At 39.0% G+C, this 23,727-nt stretch overlaps 1 protein-coding gene across 4 annotated transcripts in view; it reads left to right on the forward strand.

Annotated features, from left to right (window-relative positions):
* The window catches only part of GPBP1 (GC-rich promoter binding protein 1), a 67,674-nt gene that overhangs the window by 26,185 nt on the left and 17,762 nt on the right, over nt 1-23,727 (forward strand). For all 4 annotated transcript variants that reach the window (XM_070476708.1, XM_070476707.1, XM_070476710.1 and 1 more), the window contains exons 3-5: nt 7,417-7,536; nt 23,152-23,275; nt 23,409-23,632. In XM_070476708.1, coding sequence (XP_070332809.1) covers nt 7,474-7,536; nt 23,152-23,275; nt 23,409-23,632 — 411 coding nt within the window. In that variant the 5' untranslated portion in view covers nt 7,417-7,473. The remainder of the gene's footprint in view (nt 1-7,416; nt 7,537-23,151; nt 23,276-23,408; nt 23,633-23,727) is intronic.

Genomic DNA, 23,727 nt, shown 5'->3' on the forward strand with positions numbered 1-23,727 from the left:
TCCTGATTATCATTACTTTAAGTACTCATTTAAGAATAGTACTCAGCCTTAAGACCCGTTGAATCAGAATCTGTAGGGGAAGGACCTTTTACTTTTTATTACGGAAATCTGGAAATCACTTAGCGCTTACTAAATATTAATCAGACTTCATTAGTGGTATTGCAGTAGTGAAGCAGACACAACAGTGGAATAAGATGTCAGAGTATACTTTTCAAAAGTTATAAATATGAAACTTCCCTGGTGGTCCAGTGGTTAAGACTTCACCTTCCAAAGAAGGGGGTTCAGGTTCCATTCCTGGTTGGGGAGCTAAGATCCCACATGTCTTAGGGCCAAAAAAGCCAAAACATAAAACAGAAACAATATTGTGACAGATTCAATAAAGATTTTAAGAATGGTTCACATCAAAAAAAAACTTAAAAAAATGTTAAAAACATGACTTAAAGATATAGAATAAAGTCACAGCCTCATCATTTTTAAAAAATGATTTAAAAAAAAATAACCTAATTCTTGAAGATTTTGAGCTAGTTGTTAGAGTACATATAATGTGTCTCATATAATGTCACCAGCTCCAGGAGTTGGTGATGGACAGGGAAGCGTGGCACGCTGCAGTCCGTGGAGTCTCAGAGTCGGACATGGCTGAGCAACTGAACTGAACTGAATGTCTCTCAAGTTGGTGTCTCTCCTGTTGAAGACAGGCTGTGCTTTGGTTAGGATATTACAGAAGTGAAATGGTGCCCTGTCTTGCTCATTGGCACACAATTTCAGTTTGTTCTTTGCTGATGATACTCACTTTGATCTGTTGATTAAGGTAAGGATTTCCCAGGCTATGTGCCAGGCCATTTCATTGCAAAACTGTAGTAACTTTTTTTTTTTTGAGGTTCTTAAAAATTGTATAAATAACCTCTTCCTTCTAAAATTTTTCAGTTGTATATGTATTTATCTGGATTCATAGTGTTTCATTCAAGGGGTTATAATATAGCACGTTTATTTTTATGAGGTGAAAGCCACATTACATGAAATTAACCATTTTAAAAAGTATAATTCGGTGTCATTTAGTACATTCACAACGATGTGAAACCAAGTTCCAAAACATTTTCATTACCCTCTAAGAAAAATCTGAATCCATTTAGCAGCCAGTCCCATTCCTCCTTCCCAGCAGTCCCTGGTTAGGTCTCTGCTTTTCATCTCTGTGGATTTGTCTGTTCTGGATATTTCATAGAAATTGGGATTGTACAGCATGTGATCTGGCTTCTGGATGTGTTTGGCAGAACATGGTTAATCATAATAGAATATGTCTTCTATTGAATACATACATGACTTTTTATTCACTTATCTATAAGTGGACTTTGAGATGTTTCCACCTCTTGGCTGTTGTGAATAGATCTTCTGTGAACATCAGCATTTAAGTATTTTAGTATCCATTTTCAATTCTTTTGAATGCAGTGGTATTGCTGAGTCATATGCTATGTGTTTTTAGCTTTCTGAGGAATTATCAAACTGTTTTCCTCAGCACTTGCATCAGTTTACCTTCCCATTAGCAATGTACCAGGGTACCAGTTTCTTCATATATTTGACAACACTTGTTATTTTTTATATACTTTAAAATTTCATTTTTATATTATTTATATATATATTTAAGTTTTTTTAATTGGAGGGTAATTACAGTATTGTAGTGGTTTTTGCCATACATTGACATGAATCAGCCATGGGTGTGCAGGCACTTATTATTTTTTAAAAATTAATTAATTTTTGGCTGTGCTGGGTCTTTTCTGCTCTTGGGCTTTCTGTAGTTGCTGCAAGGTGGGGCTACTCTTGTTGCAGTGGGCAGGCTTCTCATTGCAGTGACTTCTCTTGTGCTGTGGAGCACAGGCTCTAGGCATGCAGGCTTCAATATTTGTGGCGCGTAGCTTCGTTGTCCTGTGGCATGTGAATCCTGAACCAGGGATCAAACCCATGTCTCCTGCATTGGCAAGAGGATTCTTAACCACTGGACTACCAGGGTTGTCTAACACTTGTTACTCTTACTATTTCTTTTTCTTTCCCCTTTCTTCGAGGGAGGCTGAGAAATGTCTGTTCAAGTCCTTTGCCCATTTTTAAATTGTCTTCAAGAACTCTGTATATTCTGAACACTGGACACCTGTTAGATAAAATTTGCAAATATTTTCTTCTGTTGTCTTTCCACTTTCTAGATGATATCCTTTGTATAGAAGTTTTAAATTTTAGTGAAATCCAAAGGTGCTGTATCTAAAATTCCATTGCCAGATCCAAATTAGTGAAACTTTACCTCTGTTTTCTTCTGCTAGTTTATAATTTTAGCATTTGTAGGTCTTTGATCCATTTTGAGTTATAGATATCAATAGGAGTTTATTGGGTATCCACTTGTGGAAGTCCATTTGTTGTGGTTTTAGCAGTTTGGCTTAAAAAAAGTCAGTTGGCCATACATGTATGACTTTTTCTGGATTCCCAGTTATGTTCCATTGGTTTATTTTTCTATCCCTTACTCTATACCAGTGAAACATTGTTTTGATCATTACAGCTTTGTAGTAAGTTTCAAAATAGGGATATGTGAGTCCTGTAACTGTGTTCTCCTTTTCTAGTAGTGTTTTGGCTATTTGGGGCTCCTTGCAGTTCCAAATGAATTGAGAATGGCTTTTCTGTTCCTTCAAAAAGGGTTGTTGGAATTTTAATAGAGGTTATGTTGACTCTGTTATTGCTATCTTAACAATACTTAAGTTTCCCGATCCTTGAACAAAGCATGTCTTTATATTAATTTAGATCTTAATTTTCCTGTAGCAGTGGTTTGTAGTTTTTAGTGAACACATCTTAAAACTTCTTGGTTAAGTGTATTTCTGGATACTTTTTGAATAGACTTGTTTGTTCATTTCCTTTTGGACTGTTACTGCTAATGTATAGAAATGCTACTGAATTTTCTGTGTTGATCTTGTATCCTGCAATATTGCTGAGTTTATTAACTCTAATAGTTTTCTCCACAGATACGGAAATCAGGGTTGATTTCCTTTAGGATGGACTGGTTGGATCTCCCTGCAGACTCTCAAGAGTCTTCTCCAACACCACAGTTCAAAAGCGTCAATTCTTCCGCGCTCAGCTTTCTTTATAGTCCAACTCTCACATCCATACATGACTACTGGGAAAACCATAGCTTTGACTAGGTGGTTATATGTCTTGGTGTGAATATTTTTGTGTTTATCTTTCTTGGAGTTCAGTTAACTTCTTGGATATGTATATTTTGTATCTTTAGCTAATTTGCTAAGTGTTTAGCCATTATTTCTTGATTTCTTTTTCTGCCCCCCTTCTTTTCTCTCCTTCTGAAACTTTTGTTATGTGTATGTTCGTGTGCTTGATGATGTCCCACAGGTCTTTATTCAGTTTTGTTTTGTTTTCTTCTAGCTCCTTAATCTGGTAATTTCAATTGACCTCTTCACTCATCAGGTTCTCTGATTCTTCTTTCTGCTGGCTCAAATCTGCTATTAAACTGTCCAGTGAAATTTTCATTTCAGTTAACGTACTTTCTAGCTCCAAAATTTGTTTGGTTCTTTTCTCTAATCCTTACCTCTTTATAGATACTCTGTTGAGACATTGTTCTGGTTTCCTTTAGCCCTTTTGTATTTAAGACAATTGATGTCTGTTTCTCATCAGTGGCAGTTTCTGCTAATGTCACACCCTCCCCCACCCCCCACCATGGGCTGCACTGTATTGTTTCTTTGCATGTTTTGTAATGTTTGTTAGAAAATCAAGCATTTTGAATACTCAGTCAATAAGTTGGAGACTCTAGGAGTCAAATATTTTTTTCTTCCCATCGTTGGAGTTGCTTACTCTTGGGTTGTGGTTGTGTGTACATTTAGTGACTTTTCTAAACTATTTCTGAAAGTCTGTATTCTTTGTTTTGGGTAGTTTCTGAAGTCTCTGTCCCTCAGATTGTAATCACCTAGTGTTTTGTTGTGTTTGAGAGAAATAATATTTTAATAAAGTTTAATGCAAAAAATCCATGGTGAATAAAAAGTTATCAGGCTCAGTATATTGTCTAAAGGTTGCAAATTTTTCACACATAGGCGAACAAGAAATCAACTTAGTACTCATAGCACAGCTGAGACAGGTTGAAGCCTTTAATAAGACTTTACTAAAGGTTTAGTGGTTATAGAAAGTAGTTTCAAGGCAATATAATAGTTTTGTTTCAGCTGTCCATGGATATGGCTATTCTCAGAGCTCTTCAAACAAGAGCCATCGTTACCTTGTCCAGCTTGTGTTTTGTTGCAGATAAGTGTCTGGAACCTAAAGGGAATAAAAATGAAAGGAAAGAAATAAGAACTCTTCCAGTCTTTGTTTTATTGGATCTGTGTTAGGCATTCTGTCTTTCCTTTAAATATTTATTTTTGGCCACTTTGGGTCTTAGTGTGGCAGGCGGCATCTTTGTGGCGCCTGGGCTCTTACTTGTGGTGTGCGGACTCAGTAGTTGTGACTGCAGGCTTCGTTGCCCTGCAGCGTGTGGCATCTTAGTTCCTCTGTTGTTCAGTTGCTAAATCGTGTCTGACTCTTTGCGACCCTACAGACTGTAGCCTGCCAGACTCCTCTCTCCATGGGATTTTCTGGGAAAAGAGTACTGGAGTGGGTTGCTGAGCCTGCCACCAAGGGATCTTCCCTGACCCAGGGATCAAACCCATGTCTCTTGCATCTTCTGCACTGCAGGCAGATTCTTGTCCCTTTCAGCTACCAGGGAAAAATTTCTCCGTTCCTGTGTTCTCTAGCTGGGGCCCTGTAAATTAAACTGAAGAAAGACATTAACAAGAGAAAACAAACAAGTTTATTAGCACACAGTCACCTGGTGGTACCTCTCACCGTCAGTAACTCAAAGAGGATGAGTAGAATGTGGGATCTGTATACCTAACTTCACGGGGGAAAAGAATATTTAGTAGAAAAAAGCAAATGATTTTTGAGACAAAACAGATAACTCGGTCCTTAGGCATTTGTGGCAGTGTTTGAGTGTGGTGCTGAATTTTTTTTTTTTTTTTTCTTTTTTGTTCTCCCCAAAAGAGAAGATGAGTTGCTGCAGGAGAGGGGATTAACAGATTCTTTTGGCAGGCTCTGCATTTAGGTTGATAAGGAATTTTAGGAACTCACATGCCTTCAGCTCAGTTTTTCTTATATCAGAGTGGCTTGTTTTGGGGATGGCACATCCTGATCTCGTCACACACTTCTGTAAATATTGTGACATTAACTAGTATTGCTCTTTACCTTTTTTCAGAACAGGAAAATTTATGCCATTAGCTATCTATGCTTTATTCTCTATGAATTGATTTAAATTAGAATTCATAAAGACACACAGAAACAAAGAGATAATAGTAGTGGTTTGTCTCCTAGGAATAAGTTGTAGTGTGTAACTTACCATTTAGCCTTTGGTTTTCTGTGATTCCTGGGGCTACTCTCTAGTTGCTGTGCGCAGGCTTGGTATTGTGGTGGCTTCTCTGTTGCATTACGCAGGCTGTAAGGTGTGGAGGCTCAGTAGTTGCAGCATACAGGCTTAGTTGCCTCATGGCATATGGGATCTTTGAGGACCAGGAATCAAATCAGTGTCCCCTGCATTGACAGGTGAGTTCTTAAACTACTGGACCACCAGCGAAGCCCTGATCATTTAATTGAGTATGTAAACATTTTTGTTACCTTAGTGAGTGAACCAGTTGTTTCTGTCTCTGTGTCTGACGTTTGTTGACCTTCCTTCTGCCCCTTCCCCTTTCCAGTACATTGGATAGTAGAATTGGAGTTTTTGTGTAGTATCTTGAGAATTTTTATTTTAGGAAATACTTTGGTATGCCTTAAATTCTGCCGTAGCACTTATATTTGAAAGAATTTTGAAAAAGGATGATTAGCAGCGGTATTGATAATTTTGCTTTTTAAAATTTCCCTTTTGAGGTTATTCTGCAATTGTAAATATAAGATATTAGTAAATTTAGACATAAATGTTCAGAAAATTTGATTTCTTCATTGACTAATTTCTAAGCTCTATATTGAAATGAGTACAGTTGCCCAGTTGGCTTCTTCCCCTTTTAAAAAAAACCTGTGAATTTACTGTGTTTAGATTGGGCTGGTGACTTGAAATTTTTGATGCAATTGAGAGAGGCTTCCAAAAAGTTAAATTTAGAATGTAGAAGAATAGTGGATGCCCGTTGTGATGATTGTAATTTAAAAAATCCTTTTAATTGTGGAAATTTTCAGATATACATGTAAGTAGAGAGACTCCTTAGGCACCTCCCGGTACTAACATTTATAAACACACGGACAGCCTTGTTTCAGTGACACCCATATTCCTTGTTTTTTTCCCCTGAAGCAAGTTCCAGATACATGGATTTAATTGCAAAGACTTAAGTGTATGTCCTTTTATATACAGTTGACCCTTGAATAGCATAGAGGTTGGGGTGCTGTCCATCCCCGCAGTTCAAAAGTCTCACTTCAGAAGTCAAAAAATCTTTTCAGTTGGCCCTCCCCACTTGCTGCTCCACGTCTTTGGATCCAACCAGCCTCAGGTCATGTGGTGCTGTATTACATATTTAGTGAAAAAAAAAATCTGTATATAAGTATCTCAGACCATCACAGTTTGAGACCTTACTGTTGAAGGGTGCACCATACCACTAACAGTTACATCTACAGTGACTAATAATTTCTTAAAGTCATTTTAATATTCAGCTCATGTTCAAATTTTGGACTGTTTCATAATTTTCACTTTTTGAATTTGGTTGGAATAAGGATCTATGTAAGGTCCACATGTATTTGATTGATCTGTCTGTGAAATCCATGTATTTGTTGAAGAAGCCAGATCATTTGACCTGTAGACTATCTTGTGATCTCCATTTGATGGGATTACTTCCCTCACTTGTCCTTTAATTTATTAACTGTGTTGAATTTCCTGTAAATTGATAATTGGATCAGAATTCCAATTCTGTAGGGGGTAGGGGGGGAAGAATATGTGCTGTGTACATAGGTAATGCTGTGTGCATCATATTGTGTCACAGCAGGAGACACTTTATAACTAACTAGTCTGTGATAAGACTATTGTAATTTCAAAACTAAGCTTCATTGAGGTAGTTTATAATATAACTACCTAGTTTTAAGTGCATAATTTGGTGAGTTTTAACAAGTGTCTACATTTGTATAATAACCTTCAGCACAATTAAGATAAATACCCAGTTACCCTTGAGAATTTCTTTCTTCCCTTTGTAGTCATTTCCCTTCTCTCCAGGCCCTTTACCCTCCACTGTGCTGATCTGGTTTGTCACTGTATTTTTGCCTTTTCTAGAATTATAATTGAAATCTTATAGTAGTCAGAACACTGTAATTTAAAGGAGGTATAAGATAACTTTGGCCAGGAACTATATAGATCTAATGCTTTCCACTTTTGTATGACAGGGACTTGCCATGAGGTGTTGAAACCTTGTTTCGCTGAGTTGGAGAGACTGGACCTAAATGGCGCAGCATGACTTTGCTCCAGCCTGGCTTAATTTTCCTACCCCACCATCATCAACAAAGGTATTCTTTCTTCATCTCTCTTTTCTTTTTGTCTTTCTGTCTGCTTTTATTTAGTTCATGTTCTACATAGATGTAGTTAAACTAAAGCTTAATGTTTTGCAGAGAAACACCTAAACTTTCTTATTTCATATTTAATGTGTTGGTTTATCTATATATGTCAATTTTCAGTATACCATCAACATTCTAAACCATTTACTTCAAAAGTTGTCTTTTGTGCTAAAGTTCTGCATTTTAAAATTCAAACCAAAAAAATAAAATAAAATTCAAACCAGTTAAATACATTGCACATTACTTTTGTGGCTTACCGCTCTTTGTACTATTCTTCTGATAACTGACTTTGCTTACTTTCCTATAGATAACGTTAAAAAATCAGATGTTTTTAAAGTTTTTCCTTTCAATTGGAAGACTTCTTTTTCAAATAAATGAGACTATGGCATATTACTCAATTTTAGGAGTTACGAGAACTTTGCAGTGTTGCTACATATCAGATGACTCACTGATTTTAAAATGTTCATTTTATATAACCAAAACAGAACTTAGTGTATAAGACATGCTTGACATTGAAATTGTCATCCGCTTATAACCCGTCCTGAGAGGGATGTTGAAATTGATTAGAATCAATCTATCTGGCTCCATACTATCTTCCACTTTGTTTTTTCCATAGTGCAAAGGAATCAAGAGGGAGGTCTTAATCATCTGCTTACCTATTAGTCTCTACCGTGCTAAGGCGTTCATCTAGGACCTTTTGGGGATCCAAGCAGTTCTTATAGAACAGTTTGCTGAAACAGCTTTTAGGGGAACAGTTTTATAATTTGCAGAGTTGTTCCCCAGTAAGGACTTATTAGATCATAATATATTGGAAACGTTGCCTTGGGGGAGACACAGCATGTGAACTGACTTTATTTTATGCAGATGAATTCTCTGGAAGGCTCTTTGACTTGCCTGTTTCCATATAGTGTGAGCCTAGACCCACTCCGGTACTCTGGCCTGGAGAATCCCATGGATGGAGGAGCCTGGTAGGCTACAGTCCATGGGGTCACTAAGAGTTGGACACGACTGAGTGACTTCACTTTCACTTTTCACTTTGATGCATTGGAGAAGGAATGGCACCCCACTCCAGTGTTCTTGCCTGGAGAATCCCGGGGACAGGGGAGCCTGGTGGGCTGCCGTCTATGGGGTCGCACAGAGTCAGACACGACTGAAGCGACTTAGCAGCAGGAGCAGCAGACTAGAATCTAGGATGCATTTTCTATTTTGTAGTATTTTCATTTGTGAATTTTGTAAAATAATTAAACATTGTATTTCATAGATTATAAAATGGGATCACAGTTGTTGGGAAATGGGAAAACCATTTCTTAGTTACAGACTGTTCGCCCGCCTTTCCTCTTCTATTTAGGTCTCTGAAATTTGCTTTGCTCTTGTTGTTTATGTGTATCTCACCCCACTAGTTGCTGTCAGCTATGCTTTTCCTGGATTCAGTTTTTTCCAGACCTACTTCAGAGCCTGGAAGCACATGAATTTCTTGCTCCTCCATTTCCTTTTACTCTTTGAAATGAGTTAAAGATTTGTTTTCATTTTTAAACATATCAGTTAAAATTATCAGCACCTGAAAAGTTAGTTACAAACATTATTGAGAATAAGTCTTGTCTTCATTGAAGTGTCGATTAAGGTTGATTAAGATTGACTTTGTTATGCGTGGTGGAATTCTTAATGCTTTCTAGAACTAGACATTTGATCTGGATATAGGCCCTCATGAAACGAAGCCTTGATTTTGCCAATTCTAAATTTTCAATTAATTCTAATTTATTTTAGATTACCTACAGAAAATAATGTCAGTTTGAACTCTTAACTAGCAATATTTGAAATTATCTTTTTAGGCCTTTCGCAAAGTGGTTTTAACAAATACAAATAAATACACACATCGTTTGGTATAACGACTTATACTGTCTATATCACTCAAAATCACTATTCCTGGATTTTCAGTTATCATTCTTGTTTTCTGACAGAGCCCTTTTAATCTTATCCTGAATAAATGGGATAGTCATAAATAAATGTTGGGTTCTCTTTTTCAACTTTGTGTTAAGTCTTTTCTTTATTATTTGAAGAGATGATAGGAGTACTTGAATTAAGGGTTAACTGTTTTCAACACTGCATCTGAGCAGTTTTCTAAGGTATGCAGAATTTTAGCCCCATCATGTGGTGAAATTTTAAACTGCATGTGGTGGTTTCTGTCTATGAAACAGACATACTGGCATTTGAACTGTTCATTAGGACCCAATTAGAAATTTTACATTGTGTTTTCATATGCACATAGCTGTAACTAAAAAGTCATTTATCTGTGTTCTTCTTTCTCTTGGGGTCTTTTTATTCCAGTCAAAAAAATGCTAAAAAAAAATACAAATTGCTACTAATTATGTGTCTTTTATAATGAGACCTCACCTACAGTTTGAAAAATAGAATTGTAATTACTTTCCTTCACTAAATTAAGTAGTATCAGTTTGCGTTGAACTGTGTGCTTTTTAAACTTTAGGCTAAGACAGGATGAGAAAATTTAGTCAGACTGGTAGCTGAATTCATTGAAACTTTTTGTTTACTAAGTAGATTTGTTAACTGTTGATTCACATATTCTGGGAATCAGAAAATTATGCTACTATTTTTAAAAATTCAGAAAAAGATTTAAAATGTGGTAACTAATATTTCCTTGAGTCATTACTACATACCAGTCACTGGGTAAAGCACTTTATAAGAAGGCAAACAAAAGCATAAAAGGTAAAATATTATTCCCATCTTCCACCCCCCACCCCCCCCAACCCATGTAAACAGATGGGGAACTGAGGTTAAGAGAGACAAATAACTTGACCCGAAGTGCTTGAGTTAGCACAGGAACATATGTGTGCTTGACTTTAAATAATTATGTTTAATAGCTTTCTTTTTTTGATTACTAAGAAGTAGACTAATTTTCAGAAGTGAAATACTAAGATGTTTTAATGTATATATCAGAATATAATTTTATCTTGGTTTTGGTAAGCAAATTGCTTTTTTTTCCTTCAAGGATAGCATCTCCAATAATCTATTTCTGTAGTTAGTACATGGGTGTCTTCACTCTGCAGTGGCTGTGTACAGTTGACCCTTGAGCAGTATGGGTTTGGGTTGTTTATGTCCGCTTATGTGGATTTTTTCTCCCCAGTAAATACATACTGTAGAACTGTGTGATCTGTGGATACTGATTTTGACCATGCATAGAGTTGGCACCTCTAACTCCCTGCATTTTTCAACTGCCAACCTTAATCTTTTATTGAGTGAATCTGCATAGATTAATTGGACCTATTAATGGATTAAGCTGCTATTAATGGACTAAGTTGCAGGAATGCTTGGGCATCTCTTGAATGTATTTGTAGGGGAAATTCCTAGCAGCAGAATCTGTGAATTAGGAAGTTTATACCTTTTGATAGATAGTGCCTAATTGCTGTCTAGAAATGTTGTAGCAGTTTATAATCCTATAAAAATTTCATGGAGGAGGGGCAGTTTTTTCACTATTGACAATGCTGGCTGTTGTCCCGTTTTTTTCGTATTTGTGAAATTCAATGAAAAATGACACTTCATTGCTTTGATTTTCATTATTTAAGTATGACTCAGCATACTTTTGTCTTAGGAAATGTTATTCATGTAACTTATTTCTTAGTGATTTATTTGTAATAGCTCTTTTCATATTGAGGAGTTTGTTGCGTATTCTGCATATATTTTCCTACAGTATATTTGTCTTAATAATTCTAAAAGAACCATGTGGGTAGTTCTGAAGAAATATTTAAATGTACAGAGAAGCATGGAAGAATAAGTCACATCATAACATTTTGCAATTTTATCTTTGTGTCTCTTCTGGAAATAAACAATTGAAGTCTGCTGTTGACTTCTTCACAGTCCTTTTTCTGTCTTCATTTTTTCCCCAGAGATATTCTCAGTGCATGTTCTTATATTGTTACTAACTATGTGAATATCAAAAGGAGTTTTCTGTATATATAGAACATTAAATGATTAACATTTATGTTCTGAACCTTGTTTTTATATTTGTTATTTATAGCTTTTAGAATTCCCCCCATGTTGATATCTGCAGATTTGCTGTAATTACCTTAAAAACTCTGTTCCTGAGTCTCCTGCATTTCAGGTGGATTCTTCAGTCTGAACCACCAGGGGACCCCCAAAACTCTGTATTCTATTTTTTGCCTCTGTATCACACTGTGTTTGTCTCATTAAGTTGAGATTGTTTATATCGCTGGGAAAGATTGAGGGCAGGAGGAGAAGGGGGCAACAGAGGATAATAAGATGGTTGGATGGCATCACCAACTCAATGGACATGGGTTTGGGTGGACTCCGGGAATTGGTGATGGACATGGAGGCCTGGCGTGCTGTGGTTCATGGGGTCGCAAAGAGTCTGACACGACTGAACTGAACTGAACTCTATAATGAATACTGTATTGACTATTTTCTTACTGTCTCCTTGCATGTATGGATAAGAATTCTTTAGACTCCTGCTTCTCAGACTTTAATGGCTGTGAAAATAACCTGAGAATTTTTTTAAAATGCAGATTCTAATTTCAGTAAATCTCTTAATGGGGTCCTAGTCCTGACCGTCTTCAAAGTACTGTTGATTCTGCTTGTCTCTGGACCACATTTTGCATGGCAAGGCTCTGACCTATAGTTAAAAGAAAAATTGCTGAAATTCAGTTCCATACTGCCAAATTTCTTTTCCATCTGGTATACTGATTTATACTTCTGTATGCTGTACATAACTATTCTTTTTACTTTGTACTCTTACCCTCTTGCCAAGACTTTGTCAGATTATCAGAGTTAACATTTTTGCCAGTCTTTGTTATGAAATGTATTTTTACTGTTTCTTGGACATTGGGTTATATTTCTGTGAATTGCCTATTCACATTCTTTGTTTATTATTTCTTCTGGGCTGCCTTTCTGGGGGGAGTACTGGTTTGGCGGGGGAGAGAAAAATGTGTGTGTGTGTGTGTGTGTGTGTGTGTGTGTGTGTATCTGTATGTGATCTTTAACTGTTTTACATAAAGTTGCATAGTTCTTTTTCAGTCACCCAAGTATCTCTCTCTCTCTACACACACATACACCCACCCACACCCACACATATTCAATTGCTTTATAGTAGTTCCTATCTTTTTTTTTCTTTCTGTGAAAGTCTTATTTATTTAGCTGTGCTGGCTCTAAGTTGTGGAATGCAGGATTTTTGGTCTTAGTTGTGGCATGTGTGATCTAGTTCCCTGACCAAGAATGAAATCTGGGTGCTCTGCATTGGGAGCATGGAGTCTTAGCCACTGGACCACCAGGGAGGTTCCTATTTGTTGCTACCTTAAATGCTATTTTAAAAAGCTTTCTTGGGACTTCCCTGGTGGTCCAGTGGCTAAGACTCCACACTCCCAATGCATGGGGCCAGGGTTTGATCCCTGGTCAGGGAACTAGGTCCCACATGCCACAACTAAAGATCCTGCATGCACCACCTAAGACCTGGCTCAGCCAAATAAATAAATATTTAAAAAAATAAAAAGCTTTCTTATTAAGTCTTTCTAGCATATATATTGTATCTTGTATTAGTGTTGTTTCTAGCAACATTGATTAATTTTTACTTTAATGTATTGAAATTTTTAATGTGGAAAATCATTCACAAATAATATCAGTTTTCTTTCTATATTTTCAATCCTGTTACTTGTGTTTCTTATTCATATTTTACTATACTAGCTATATGTCAGAGTCTGAAAGGTCTGAAATTTTATCCTGCTTTCAAAATAAGTGTAACACGCTAGTTTGTTACTGTTTCTTGGATGCTGGCAGAAGATGAGACTTCCAGGTCTCATGAGACAAAGTGCATTATTATTATTAGCACAGCAGGCAGCATAAGCATGATTTTGGCACTGGTTCTTCCTGTCCTTTAAAACCTCTGGGAGTTGACATGGAGCAGCCCAGGTTTATGCCTCCCATGTATATCTGCCACATTTATAAGAATACTGCTCTTTGTCCCAGAGTAGGACATTACCTGACCCTCGATATTCTCTGCAAACGTAACCCTGAGAAAAGGGCCATAGAAAGAGCTGTCAAGGCCTTGTGTTCTTGGCATACAAATAAGAACATGGAGGGATGCTCAGTGTCACATCTTTTTGCCTTTTCATGCTGTTCATGGGGCTCGCAAGGGAAGAATACTGAAGTGGTTGGCCATTCCCTTTTCCAGTAGACCACGTTTTGTCAGAACTCTCCACCATGACCCATCCGTCTTGGGTGGCCCTACACAGCATGGCCCATAGTTTCATTGAGTTAGTCAAGGCTGTGGTCCCTGTGATCGGTTTGATTAGTTTTCTGTGATTGTGGTTTTTATTCTCTCTGCCTTCTGATAAGGATAAGAAACTTGCTGACTGACTGTGGGGGAAACTGGGGCTTGTTCTGATGGGCGGGGCCGTACTCAGTAAACCTTTAATCCAATTTTCTGTTGATGAGTGGGGCTGTGTTTCAAATCCTAAAAGATGATGCTGTTAAAGTGCTGCATTCAATATGCCAGCAAATGTGGAAAGCTCAGCAGTGGCCACAGGACTGGAAAAGGCCAGTTTTCATTCCAGTCCTAAAGAAAGGCAATGCCAAAGAAGGTTCAAACTACTGCACAATTGGACTCATCTCACACACTAGCAAAGTAATGCTCAAAATTCTCCAAGCAAGGCTACAACAGTACATGAATTGAGAGCTTCCAGATGTTCAAGCTGGATTTAGAAAAGGCAGAGGAACCAGAAATCAAGCTGCCAACATCCATTGGATCATAGAAAAAGCAAGAGAGTTCCAGAGAAACAATCTACTTCTGCTTTATTGACTATACCAAAGCCTTTGACTGTGTGGATCACAACAAACTGGAAATTCTTTGGGAATATCAGACCACCTTACCTGCCTCCTAAGAAATCTGTTTGCAGGTCAAGAAGCAACAGTTAGAACTGGACAGGGAATAACAGACTAGTTCCAAATTGGGAAAGGAGTACGTTAAAGCTGTATGTTGTCACCTTGCTTATTTAACTTATATGCAGAGTACATCATGTGAAATGCCAGGCTGGATGAAGCACAAGCTGGAATCAAGATTGCCAGGAAAAACATCAATAACCTTAGACATGCAGATGACAACACCTTTATGGCAGAAAGTGAAGAACTAAAGAGCCTCTTGATGAAAGTGAAAGAGGAGAGTGAAAAAATTGGCTTAAAACTCAACATTCAAAAAACGAAGATAGATCATGGCATCCAGTGCCATCACTTCATGGCAGATAGATGGGGAAACAATGAAAACAGTGACACACTTTCTTTTGTAGCTCCAAAATCAGATGGTGACTGCAGCCATGAAATTAAAAGATGCTTGCTCCTTGAAGAAAAGCTATGACCAACTTATATAGCATATTAAAAAGCAGAGGCATTACTTTGCCGACAAAGGAAGTGTGGTGTTGGAGAAGACTCTTGAGAGTCCCTTGGACTGCAAGAAGATCAAACCAGTCAATCCTAAAGGAAATCAGTCCTGAATAGTCATTGGAAGGCCTGATGCTGAAGCTGAAACTCCAGTATTTTTGCCATTGGATGTGAAAAACTGACTCACTGGAAAAGACCCGGATGCTGGGAAAGATTGAATGCAGGAGAAGAAGGGGACGACAGAGGATGAGATGGTTGGATGGCATCACTGACTCAATGGAATGAGTTTGAGCAAGCTCCAGGAGTTGGTGATGGACAAGGAAACTTGGTGTGCTGCAGTCCATGGGGTTGCAGAGTTGGACTGAGCAACTAAACTGAACTGAGGGATGCTCAGGGTCCATGATGATTGCCTGTCCCAACAGTCCATACATGTTGCAGCCAAACTTGAATTTCGCATGATTGTAGCACTCTCAGCTACTCTGATTAATTTGACAGAGACTAGAACCAAATCCATTTAATTGTCTTACACAGCAATTAAGGCTACTACTACCAATGTCCCAAGCAACAGTGAGTGAGACCAGGATTTAGCTAGTTGGGAATAATTTAAGGGGTACTAGTAAATGATTTTTTTTCAGCCAACCAATATATGGTCTAAAGCCATTCTGTTATCCTTTAAAATTCACTTAAGGGAGGGACTTCCCTGGTGGTCCAGAGGTTAAAAATGCACACTTCCACCACAGGGGACATGGGTTTGATCCCTGGTCAGGGAACTAAGATCCCTTAGGACCCCCCCCCCCAAAAAAAAAAAACAAAACTCAAGGGAAACTGACTTGAGATTTGGCATTATTATTACCTACAATTATAGAGGCAATACAGTGGGTCAAAAAGCAAACCTGATCCTCAATAGAAAACATTCTGTGGCTTATTCCCGCCCCCCCCCCCCCCCCAACCCACCTACAAAATGATTGATTCCATTTTCCTGGTATGTAACTATTCAGAGATTTGAATAGTTTTGCACCTGTGGTGTTGGTTGGCAACATCAGTGTACATAACATATCCTCATGTACATCCTCGTGAAAAACATATCGCACAAAAACAAGCATTGTCGCGTTGTTCATGTCGGTAGACTCTCGTCAACCTGGATTGCTGACTGTGGTAACTCTCTAATCCTCTCTAACAACTGTGTCTCAGTATCTTCTGGTGTTCCATCAGTTCATCTAGTTACGGTGCTAGCTGAAAGAGGAACACATGCCGCCTTTTGGGCTGCAGCCTTTCCTGAAAGTCCAAGACAGTTGTCCTTAGCAGCAGGCAGAATCACCTCTTCTTTAATAGTAAAGACCTTAGCTTTAGCAATTTTTAGTTAGCTACTAAGAATGATGCTCTCAGTGCAGACACGTTTGATGAAATGGAGGCCTTCAATAATTGCTTCTGTTCTTCATTATGTCTTTTTCTTTTGAAAAACTCCAAAGGCTTGTCTTTTAATGCAGGGTGCTTGGTCTCCATGTGGTGAAGCGGTTTTGAAGGTTTCATGGCTTCTTTGGGTAGCCAGCAGCACATATTATACAAGGTAGACTTGGAGAATGTGAATCACCTGTTGCAGTGTACTTGTAATTTAAGTAGGATTCTTAAGTGCAGCTTTCTTTTTTGTTGGCAGTCTTAAAGTCTTCTGCTGTTTCACCTGGGTCTTTCCTCACTTTTCAAAGTGCCCCAGCAGTGTTTGTTTTTTTACTCATTTTGGCTAGGGTTATCTCTTGTGGGGCTTCCCTGGTAGCTCAGCTGGTAAAGAATCTGCCTGCAATGCAGGAGACCCTGGTTCGATCCCTGGGTTGGGAAGATCCCCTCGAGGAGGGCATGGCCACCCACTGCAGTATTCTTATGTGGAGAATCTCCAAGGACAGAGAAGTCTGGCTGTCTGTAGTCCATGGGGTCACAGAGTCAGACATGATTGAGCAACTAAACACAGCACAGCTTTTGTGGGCCTACCAAAAAAACTGTGACCCAGACAAATGTGCGGGGTGGGAAGGAGGGATGGATGGAAGTGGTAAATAAAATAATGGGCAGGCCACACACAGACTAAAATAAGTGTTGGATTCTAACTTAAAGGTTTTCACCAGATGCAGCTGTACAGTTGAAGGACATCAACTCATTTGCCACTATAAAGCCTGCCACAAGATGCGGCCCAGTTGTGACTTGACATTCACTGATAGGGTTTTGATGATAATCTGAAAGCAGTTGATTTATTATGGTCTCTGTGCAGTCAGGAGTCCATACTTTGTGGCTCAGCTGGCAAAAAGAATCTGCTTGCAATGTGGGAGACCTGAGTTCAATCCCTGGGTTGGGAAGATCCCCTGGAGAAGGGAAAGGCTACTCACTCCAGTATTCTGGCCTGGAGAATTCCATGGACTGTACAGTCCATGGGGTTACAAAGAGTTGGACAAGACTGAGCGACTTTGACTTTCACTGTGCAGTCAGACCTCTGCTAATGGTAATCTGTATTTGCAGCTGCTCCCCAGTGCTACTAGCATCACCATCTCAGCTCCACCTCAGATCATCAGGCATTAGATTCTCATAAGGAGTGTGAAACTTCGGTCCATTCTGTGCATGGTTCATGGTAGGGTTTGTAATCCTATGAGAATTTTTGCTTTCGCTGATCTGACAGGAGGTGGAGCTCAGGCAGTAATGTGAATGATGGGGAGCAGCTGTAAACACAGTTGAAGCTTCTCTCACTCACCCACTGCTCACCTGCTTGCCGCTTGGTTCCTAACAGGCCACGGACCTGTATTGGTCCATGGCCTGGGGTGTTGGGGACCCTTGTTCCAGGGGATAGGGAGATCATTAATTGTTCTCCTTTGTACCTGTGCTTTCTGGTGTTAAAGATGTTTCTTCTCCCAATTGCTAGGGTTTTTGCTCTCCCTCTGCATACAGCCATGAAATCTGTATGCAGTGTGTCCCATTCCCATAGCTCTAACTTCACTTAAAAACTCTTGTACCTAGATATTTTAATCTAGAGGAACTGGATGTGAGTGGGACAGGGGCATTTTTAAATAATTTTCAGAGACCCCATTTTAAAGATACCTCACCCTCACCTTGGTCTACTTTGGTGGGGATTCCATGAGAAGTGTACACAAGCAAATGGCTGTTGTCTACATGTCTAGGACCATGCCAGTTCAACAGGAGAATCCAGGTGGCCAAACTAGATTTGTTTGAATTCCTTTTTGGTTAGCCATCACCCTGAGGGGTTGCCTGGCCTGTAGTTGTTCTTAGGGAAAAGAAAGAAACATCATATCTGGAGATAATCAGAGCAGAATTTTTAGTGTAAGTCTGTTTACTGTCATAACTCTCCACTGTGTCATCCTGATTACTACACAAGAAGTGGCCAAGAGGAGGTGATTCCCTTTTGGTTATGCTGCATTCATTCATCTTACTAAGATGTGGGAAGAGATGAGGGGTATAGAGGTGTAGTATAAGTGGTTTTGAGTTGAATTTTGAGGAGACTGTTAAAATACTTGTCTATACTTGTGAATAATAGTATGAAACGTTCATTGAGTACTTTGAATATTGATTCATTGCAAGATGACTTTTTGACAAAAGATGTACTGTTAATGAACTGTTCCTGGTCTGTAACATACCCAACACATTACATGAATTAATTTCGGGAGACACAATAGTGTGACCAGAGTTAGCCCATCAGACTGCAGCAGTAATAATGTAACCTGAAAAAGTTTCAATCGTGGTACAACTCCCTTGAGGACTCCATGAAGAAATCAAATCTTTGATGTAGTTCTGTGTGATGTGGTGTTCTTTACAGTGAGACAAATGGACCAACTTTTGGTGGGAGTCACAAGCTGGCATGCAGTAGAGGTTTCTGCATCAGAAAGATAAAGTCCTTTCTTTTGTGCCCAGTCTGTGATAGTGGGTGTGTTCCATGTCTGGTGTGATGATGGGTCTAGGTGGTGTGCTGAAGATTTGATCAGCATTCTAATTTCAGTCACTCTCAATGCCATTCACTCTCATCAGATAGCAAGCCTTACTGAATCAACGTGAATGACTCAGATTGTCTCAGCAGCAGCTGCAGTTTCCCATCATGTGTGACTCCAAGAGATGTTTTTAATCGGCCCGTCTGTAGTTTTTCTGTGATAGATGAGATGGCGAGGCTATTGGCAACAATACAAGAGTTAGGAAAATATAAAATGTCTTGTCCTTCAGAATATCTAAGGCAGGGATCATAGCTTTTATTTCATTGAGGTGATTGGCACTTAGCCATTTGGTTTTCCAGAGTTTGTTGGGGCTGGGTGGCTACTGTGTGTACCATCATCTTTTAACTTAGCTGAACTATCAATGAACCAGGCTCAATCATTTAGAGGAACTTTTCTGATTTGAGAACCTTATTGAAACACTGGCTTGTCATGGTGGCAGGAGGGAGAATAAAGTATACTGCAAATTTATGTTTGGCACTTCAAGGGCGAGGCCAGCTGTGGTGTTGAACACATAATTTCCATTTGATCAAGAGCCCTCTTGGGTTCTTACATTGGTTAGTCCTTAGTTTAAGTTTGCTTTCAGTAAGAGCTCAGCATTATGGCAGGAGCCACATTCTTTTTTTGGCTGACTCGGGATTGAACACGGAACCTTGGCCATGGCGGTGAACGCCTGGCATCCTAACCACTAGGCTACCCGGGGAGCTCGGCTTTTAAAAGGAGCGTGTACTTGGGATGTGTCAGGCAGATGGCTGCAGTACTGGAAGATAGTCTTCCTGAATACTGCAGAGCCAAGTCTTCGGCCACATACAGTTTTCTTTTTTTCCTTTTGGAAGGTGTACTTTTTATTAGACCATTTTGAAGGGGATGGGAATCATCTGTCAACTTGTGACATTTCCTGAATGGGAGAATCTAGAGCATTTTTAGTACAAGCATGTAACGTTAACATCAACTATGTAACACACTGGTACATTGAATTGGCCTAGTGGCCCCACCTACAGGATTGCTTTAATTTCCTACTCTAACTGCTGAGATTTTTCCAAATTCTTATCAGCCATGTTCGGATACTAGGGTCCATTCCCATCATGGGCACACAGACTGAGGAGTTTGTTTATTTATTTTTTTAAATTTATTTAATTGGAGGCTAATTACTTTACAGTATTTTAGTGGTTTTGGCCATACATTGACATGAATCAGCCATGGGTATACATGCGTTCCCCAAACTGAACCCACCTCCCTCCCCATCTCATCGCTCAGCATCATCCCAGTGCGCCAGCCCTGAGCACCCTGTCTCATGCATCAAACCTGGACCTGCGATCTATTTCACATATGGTAATATACATGTTTCAATGCTATTCTCTCAAATCATCCCACCCTCACCTTCTCCCACAGAGTCGAAAAGTCTGTTCTTTACATCTGTGTCTCTTTTGCTGTCTTGCATATAGGGTCATCGTTGCCATCTTTCTAAATTGCATATATGCGTTAATATACTGTGTGGTGGTTTTCTTACTGACTTACTTCACTCTGTATAATAGGCTCCAGTTTCACCCACCTCATTAGAACTGATTCAAATGCATTCTTTTTAATGGCCAAGTAACATTCCATTGTGTATATGTACCACAGCTTTCTTATCCATTCGTCTGCCGATGGACATCTAGGTTGCTTCCATGTCCTGGCTATTGTAAACAGTGCTGCAATGAACATTGGGGTACATGTGTCTCTTTCAGTTCTGGTTTCCTCGGTGTGTATGCCCAGCAGTAGGTTTGCTGGGTCATATGGCAGTTCTATTTCCAGTTTTTTAAGGAATCTCCACACTGTTCTCCATAGTGGCTGTACTAGTTTGCATTCCCACCAACAGTGTAAGAGGGTTCCTTTTTCTCCACACCCTCTCCAGCATTTATTGCTTGTAGACTTTTGGGTAGCAGCCATTTTGACCGGCGTGAGATGGTACCTCATTGTGGTTTTGATTTGCATTTCTCTGATGATGAGTGACGTTGAGCATCTTTTCATGTGTTTGTTAGCGATCCGTAGATCTTCTTTGGAGAAGTGTCTGTTTAGTTTTTTGGTCCATTTTTTTATTGGGTGGCTTATTTTTCTGGAATTGAGCTGCATGAGCTGCTTGTATATTTTTGAGGTTAATTCTTTGTCAGTTGCTTCATTTGCTATTGTTTTCTCCCATTCTGAAGGCTGTCTTTTCACCTTGCTTATGGTTTCCTTCATTGTGCAAAAGCTTTTAAGTTTAATTAGGTCTCATTTGTTTATTTTTGCTTTTATTTCCATTACTCTGGGAGGTGGGTCATAGAGGCTCTTGCTGTGATTTATGTCAGAGAGTGTTTTGCCTATGTTTTCCTCTAGGAGTTTTATAGTTTCTGGTTTTACATTTAGATCTTTAATCCATTTTGAGCTTATTTTTGTGTATGGTGTTAGAAAGTGTTCTAGTTTCATTCTTTTACAAGTGGTTGACCAGTTTTCCCAGCACCACTTGTTAACGAGATTGTCTTTTCTCTGTTGTATGTTCTTGCCTAGACTAAGGAGTTTAGTGTATATGTGCATATCAGAGTTACAGTCTAAGCTTTCAGGACCTCTCATGATTTCTTTAGCTTGGAATGTGGGAAAGTTCAGGGAGGAGGGGAAGACTGTTCCTTTGGGGGTTGCATGGGTGGCCTGGAGGCTTTTTCTCTTCTGGCTTCTCAAGCCTGGATTGGTGTTGATTTCTCTTTTATGTACCTCCTGGCCTCAGGAAACACCCCAGCTGGGGACGTTTCATGTCTCCATGTACCACAGTGCCATGGCTTTGCCCTATATGGAAAAGGTTGAGTCACTCTTATGCTTAATACTGTCTCCCCTCCATGGGGCTGGGTAGGATGGTAACTTGGGTACCTGTGTGCAACAGAACTATAAGAGTTTGTCTGTTTCTTGCCTTAAGTTCTGGCGCACACTTTCTTGTTAAAGCAGCTGAGTTTGATGTGGGGAAGAAGAGTCAGAAAGTACAAAGAGCACAGAATACATCCACTCCAGGAAGCTAGGCTTTGCATTTTTTTTTTGTTTCCAGTGTCAGTAGCAGTTTGGCCTTAACAAATGTACTTCTAATGTTTTCAGTCTTTCCCAAACTCTCTATTCTCATTGCTGTTCAGCTTTAGTGACCTCTTGACTTCAGCGGCTACAGCCATATTGCCTTTCAGATGGGACCCCATCTCATGATAATACGTCACTTCCTTCTACTCAGAGGAGAGTTTCAACATTAAAGCACTGTTTGGACATCTTGCTTCAGTCCTGCCCCTTGCCACTTGGTTGCTAAACAGTGAGGAACCTTTACTTTCACCCATCATTGTTGCCAGGTCCTGAAGGATCTTATCCTGTGCCCCCGTCTGGCCTTGTTTTTCTAGAAAGTTTTAGCTTTGAGAACATGGTATCTTCATCACCATAACTGGTAGGGTTGTGAAGTGTTTGGGTTTTTACCCTACTTAAAAGCTTAGCAAGCCAGGCTGTCACTGTTGTTTCATGGATGCTGGTGGAAGACAGATGAAGGGCTTTGTCTTTCATGCATAGAAGCACCATGAGGATGAAGCCAGGAGCAATAGGGGAACTTGCATTAGTAAGTCCCACCGTGGTCATGAGGAGGAGCCTAGTTAAAGAGTGTGTGCAGTGTGTTTGTATTAAAACTGAGGAGCTTTTCTGTTTGTCCTGGAGAGAATTGTAATAATTGTTTTTACAACATTCTTCCTTTGACAGATTTTTAAAAGCACTTGTTTTGGGGAAGAGAAGTTTGGAAGTAAATCTATAGAGAACTTAAAATAGAACTGTAGCTTGATTCGCCATAATTTTCTGATCTTGAAGAAAACCTTGAGCTATTTAAATCAAAGAATGTGAAATACACGATGCTATGTTTTATTTTAAAAGAAGTGTACTATATTTGCCTTGATGCCTTTACAGTGTCTTTACCTTTAAAGTTTTCGGGTGAATATAGTTGTTAAACTCTTTCAGAATGGTGCTTTGATTTATCTTAGGTAGAAAAAATAGATGAACAGTGGAATCCCTCTTATAAGTTTTCAGTTACCAAACACATTGAAATTATTATAAAATATTCTACTTAACCATTTAAAATTCTCGGGAATAAATAAAGCCAGTGTATTACTAGTTTCTAAAGTTAGTCAGATTTTATATGTATGTTTATCTGTATGGTTATAATTTGTTTCAGTCGTCACTGAATTTTGAAAAGCATTCTGAAAACTTTTCATGGACAGAAAATCGTTACGATGTGAACCGCCGACGACACAACTCTTCAGATGGCTTTGATTCTGGCATTGGACGTCCTAATGGAGGTAAAGTTGCTGAGGAATAGTAGAGTTTAAGAAGAGTTTTCTTCACATTCTTGCAGGAATTGTTTTGATTGTGATTGAGTCTTTAAGCATAACCATCTTTGAATTTGTAATACTTTGCCATTATTTTAAAAAGGTAACTTTGGAAGGAAAGAAAAAAATGGATGGCGTACACATGGAAGAAATGGTACTGAAAACATAAATCATCGAGGGGGATACCATGGTGGAAGTTCCCGTTCTCGTAGCAGTATTTTCCATTCTGGAAAAAGCCAAGGACTACATGAAAACAATATACCTGACAGTGAAACAGGGAGGAAAGAAGACAAGAGAGAACGCAAGCAGTTTGAGGCTGAGGATTTTGTAAGTTGCTTGTAATTTTAATACAAATGAGGTTTCTACAAGTGCTATTTAAGCATCAGATCTCTCAGGAGATTTTATCAGTACATATCATTTTC

The sequence above is a fragment of the Odocoileus virginianus genome, chromosome 14, assembly GCF_023699985.2.
Source record: "Odocoileus virginianus isolate 20LAN1187 ecotype Illinois chromosome 14, Ovbor_1.2, whole genome shotgun sequence".
Classification (NCBI taxonomy): domain Eukaryota; kingdom Metazoa; phylum Chordata; class Mammalia; order Artiodactyla; family Cervidae; genus Odocoileus; species Odocoileus virginianus.